Raw genomic sequence first — 4,631 nt, forward strand, 5'->3', positions numbered from 1 at the left:
TCTTCCAGCCACCACTGCTGTATACCACTATAGTAGCTACATGCTAACGGCAGTAAACATGTCATCTTAGCTGGCAATGTTGTTAAATTCTCCCCAATACGGGTCACATTCCTGCTGAAACATGTTCGATTGTGTAGTATTTGGTTCAGAAGCCTTTATCTGTGATTTTTGACGTTAGAAAGTGCTGCTTCATTCCACTAAGATCTAACGTTAGCATACTCATAGCTAACTATTGTAGCTGCATGCTAACACGACATAGCGGAGCATATATAGCTAGCTACATATGTACGTATGTAGCAGGACTTTGTACCATAAAAAATCACCAATAAAGGCTTCTAAACCAAATACTAAACAAATACAAATACAGTAAAGTGACCGGAATTTGGGGTGAAATGTCCAGCATTGAGCTACATAATAGTTTGCTAGGAGTTAGCTGGTCTCTCACAGAGATCTCATTTGTAGCCCTGTTTTTACCTGATACTTTCATCGAAGTACAAACACATGAAGTGAGAGGTATACACATGCTTAAACTTTATTTAAAGCATGATTAACCTGAAAGCAGGACGGAGTCATGACTTAAAACACCAAAGCAAGGCTTCTAGCTCAGGCTAGCTAGCGTTAGCAAATTACCAAAGAAAGAATGATGCAAAGAAATGATGAAACGTAAAATTTGAAGCCTTTATTTAATTTGCTACATGGTGTTGTACTGGATGGCCGGACGACTCTCCGTATATCATTAACAGATACTTTAGGCAACTCCAGCAAACACCTTGTAAACTTCATCTCTGCCATCATAACGGTCTACTGTCACTGTCTAATGTTTTCTTCTGGTAACCAGAAATGTCCAAACATCCTTACGCCAATGCGTGCATGTGAGCTGTGAAGTTTATCGGTGTTCGCGCAAGCGTAGAACTGATCAGGCAGTGTCGTAAAACACGTTGAGTTTTTGCGCATGCGCTGAATTATGCGCATGCGCAGAATGGATCTTACAGGCGTTACGGATCGGGTACTGACAGGCCCACTGTCACTCTCTCACAGTAGTGTTAACTTCCCCGTCGACCATGCAACGTTTGGTTTTTCTGGGTCAAAATATACTATATATATTTGACACTTTTGTCACTTTTTAAGTTTCTGTCAATATTTTTCTGCGCTTTAACGTTTTATTATAAGCTTTTCCCCATGTTTTTGTCACTTTTTTCGATGTTTTTGTCACTTTGACATTTTTTCCCCCGGTCTATTATCAACTTTTCTTCACATGCTTTAAAATCGAAAACACCCAAATTCAATGAAAGTAGTGAACTGATCATTTTTGACATGTGAAGAGCGTCATATGGACCCATCCACGTTATTTTCTTTTAAAATATGGTTGAAAGAAACCCAAATTTCTGATATAAAAACTTTTTGAAAATGGGTCAAAGTTGACCTGAGGACAACAGGAGGGATAATCATTTATTATTTTCATCCCTAGTGTTTATTTTATTTCATTAACTTTTATTTGTAACGGTTATAGTTTTAGTCTTGAAAAACTGCATTTATTGTTTATTCTAATTTTTTGTATGCATGTTTATCTTTATAAATAAAGTTGAAGTTACAGTTCTGTACATAAGAGTATTGTGATTTAATATCTTCTGAAATGTACTTATATTCATCACAGTATTGAATTCAGAAGTGAAATTAATACAACAGAGTCGAGTCATTTAAGAACTGGTTTTAATAGTAAAAACACTTGAAAATGTGAATGTCCCGCCCTACTCTGCGTCTGGCTAGCACTCTTTGCCTTCGTTGGTTGGATTGGTTATAGAATACCAGGGTAAGCCAATCAGAGGCAGAGTTATACCTTCATTTATAAAGCGCTTTTCAAAAACAAATTTCAAAGTGCTTTATGTTATTTTAAAAAAAACACATAATATAGGAAGAAAAATCCATTCAAAAACTGTCACCATCAGCAGAATCGCTGCGTGTGCACGCCACCACGGTCCGCAAGGGGCACGCCGCCGCGCCACAGGCGAGTTCTTCACGACAACCTGCGGGGTGGCCGGAGGAGTCGCCACGATGAAGAACTCCTCCTCATCTGGAACATCTGGATCTGCAGCCTCCGCGTGGCACACTGCAGGTCAAACCGGATGCTCCCGCCGTCTGTACGTCTTGTTCTGTTGCCGTGGAGGCCATGGTCGGTATCCGGGATGAGCCGTCCGAGTCGCCCTGGGTTACAAAACATCTGGGTTCAGTAAAAAAGATACTTTACTGAACCGGAGACAGTGGGTCTGGTAAAAACATCCAGTCATCCAAATCATACCAGGGTTATGGGTTAGAGTTCTGTATTTAGCGCCCCCTAGTGGTGACAGGAATATGTTCTTATATTTAAATAAAAACACAATAAACATTTTACAGACTTAAGCACTATGTATTTTTACCTTTCAAAAACATTTTTAAAAAGTTCCATGTTCCAAATGTCATTCCGAAATTGTTTAACTTAAAGTATTTAGTGACTCATGAAGGCACAGAGCACATACAATGAGTCAGCATCTTCACTGATGACACACACACACACACACACACACACACACACACACACACACACACACACACACACACACACACACACACACACACACACACACACACACACACACACACACACACAAATTGGAACGTCAAAAGTTCCACATGCCAAACGTCATTTGGAAAATTGCCAATTTAAGGTTCGTTCAACTTCCTGAAATCATATAGCATATAAAATAATTCAGCAACTTTATCAAAAACAAGTAAAATAGTCCCTCTCAAATTCGGTGTAGGGTTACATAGATGTACAAAGAGTAAACACTTCTCCCAGTGCAGGTTGGCTTTTGGTTGACAGCAACATCCACTTGTGAACTGTGGAGGATGGGCAGTTTAAGGAAGATATTCTTAAAAGGGAAAGTTCAACTTGGTGACTGAGTTTGTCAAAACTAAGAATCATCAACACTGAGTTTTTCTAAACTTTCCACCTACGTTTTAAAATTGTATATGCCAAACCTCATTAAGAAATGTGCCAATTTTACGTTTCTGCTGAGTTGTGAAAGTATACAATGATTCAGAGACTTAACCGGTCAGAACAATACCAGGGACTCTCTAATTCGGCGCAGGATTATAAAGACATGAACAAAAAGAAATAACACTAATGAGAGCATAAAAAGCTTTTGAGTCACAATCGCGTTCCGTGTGCCAGATGTAATTCAGAGATTTGTCAATTTAAACACGTACACACACACACAACACAGATTATGTTAAAGTACAGAGCACATAAAATGACTCAACAACTTTACCGACCTCACTTATTACACCCACGTCTAAATTCGGCGTATAGTTAACGAGACAAACACAGATGTAGCGCTCTTTTCGGTACATAATATCGGTCTCACCTCAGCATTCATTCCTTGGCTTTCTTCTCCGTGTTTTGGAGCTTCTCCACAATCTTGCGCTCGTGTCCGGAGGGGCTGTGTCTGTTGGTGTTGTCGCTGGCCTCCTTCTTCGTCCTGCCTTTACGGGCTGAGCCTTCTGTGAAGAAAAGTTCCTTTCAGTCAAGATTTTGCGGCTTCAAACGTAGCCAGAATGTAAGAAAAAGAAAAAGAGTAACGCCATATCTTACCTGTGTATTTATCGGTTAAGTTATAATATTCATATTTGTCGTAGTATTCGCCTTCAAAGTTGGAAGGCTTCAGGTTCTTCACGTCGACGTGACTCATGTTTGTTTCTCTGAGATTTTGCTCCGAGAAAGAAAGTTTGTCACACTTCAGAAACGACAACAATAAAAGTAAAAAAAAGTCTCCGAACTGGAAGCCACTCTTCTCTTCTCTTCTCTTCTCTTCTCTTCTCTTCTCTTCTCTTCTCTTCTCTTCTCTTCTCTTCTCTTCTCTTCTCTTCTCTTCTCTTCTCTTCGGGCAGAAAAACAAGCTGTCGCTGCAGAGATGTCCCGCTGTTTTTATAACGGAGACACGGAGCTCCTCCTCCAGACACCACTCCCCCTCACACACACACACACACACACACACACACACACACACACACACACACACACACACACACACACACACACACACACACAAAGGTCAGAGCGGTGTGATGAGATAACAGCACACACACACACACACACACACACACACACACACACACACACACACACACACACACACACACACAGGTCAGAGCGGTGTGATGAGATGACAGCGCACACACACACACACACACACACACACACACACACACACACACACACACACACACACACACACACACACACACACACACTAAGATAGGGTTGCCGTGGCAGCAGCAGGATGTTTTCAGTCAGCAGGTTGATCTTTCCTCCTCCCTGTTTTTATTAGGTGGTATTAAACTCGGACCCTGCAGAGGTTGTTGCTGTGTTTTTGAATGTTATTGATTTTGATTTGTATCCTGCCTGCTCTGACCTTTGAGCCTGCAGACTGAGAACTAATTCTTTCTTTAAAAAACAGAGGAGAACTTAGTATCCAGCACCTGAACACAACACAAGCATGAATGACCTACTTACAGTAAAACAAGGTTATAATGCATGCAGGCTGGTTCAGTCAGACCATACAGCTGATATGCTATCTGTGTGTACTCTGGCTGTG

General features: G+C 40.8%; 1 protein-coding gene across 2 annotated transcripts; it reads right to left on the reverse strand.

Moving 5' to 3' along the window:
• Positions 1–1,688: 1,688 nt before the first annotated feature.
• On the reverse strand, positions 1,689–3,941 carry nupr1b (nuclear protein 1b). Of its 2 annotated transcripts, none has more exons than XM_078270257.1 (3): positions 3,629–3,941; positions 3,402–3,537; positions 1,689–2,218 (listed from the first exon to the last, which is right to left on the reverse strand). In XM_078270257.1, exons 1-2 carry the CDS (start codon positions 3,723–3,725, stop codon positions 3,410–3,412), a joined length of 225 nt encoding a protein of 74 aa, XP_078126383.1. In that variant the 5' UTR covers positions 3,726–3,941; the 3' UTR covers positions 1,689–2,218; positions 3,402–3,409. The 2 variants fall into 2 exon arrangements, with proteins under 2 accessions (XP_078126383.1, XP_078126381.1); XM_078270255.1 differs by having other exon boundaries at positions 1,689–2,202; positions 3,629–3,940.
• Between the last annotated feature and the right edge of the window lie 690 nt (positions 3,942–4,631).

Source organism: Sander vitreus, chromosome 15 (genome assembly GCF_031162955.1).
Source record: "Sander vitreus isolate 19-12246 chromosome 15, sanVit1, whole genome shotgun sequence".
NCBI classification, from domain to species: domain Eukaryota; kingdom Metazoa; phylum Chordata; class Actinopteri; order Perciformes; family Percidae; genus Sander; species Sander vitreus.

Bases quoted from the DNA above. Each gene is read 5' to 3' on its own strand.
- nupr1b (XM_078270257.1), bottom strand. From the start codon at position 3,725: ATGAGTCACGTCGACGTGAAGAACCTGAAGCCTTCCAACTTTGAAGGC. The intron at 3,538-3,628 runs GTAAGATATGGC...TTTTCTTCACAG, and splicing joins CTTAACCGATAAATACACAG to AAGGCTCAGCCCGTAAAGGC.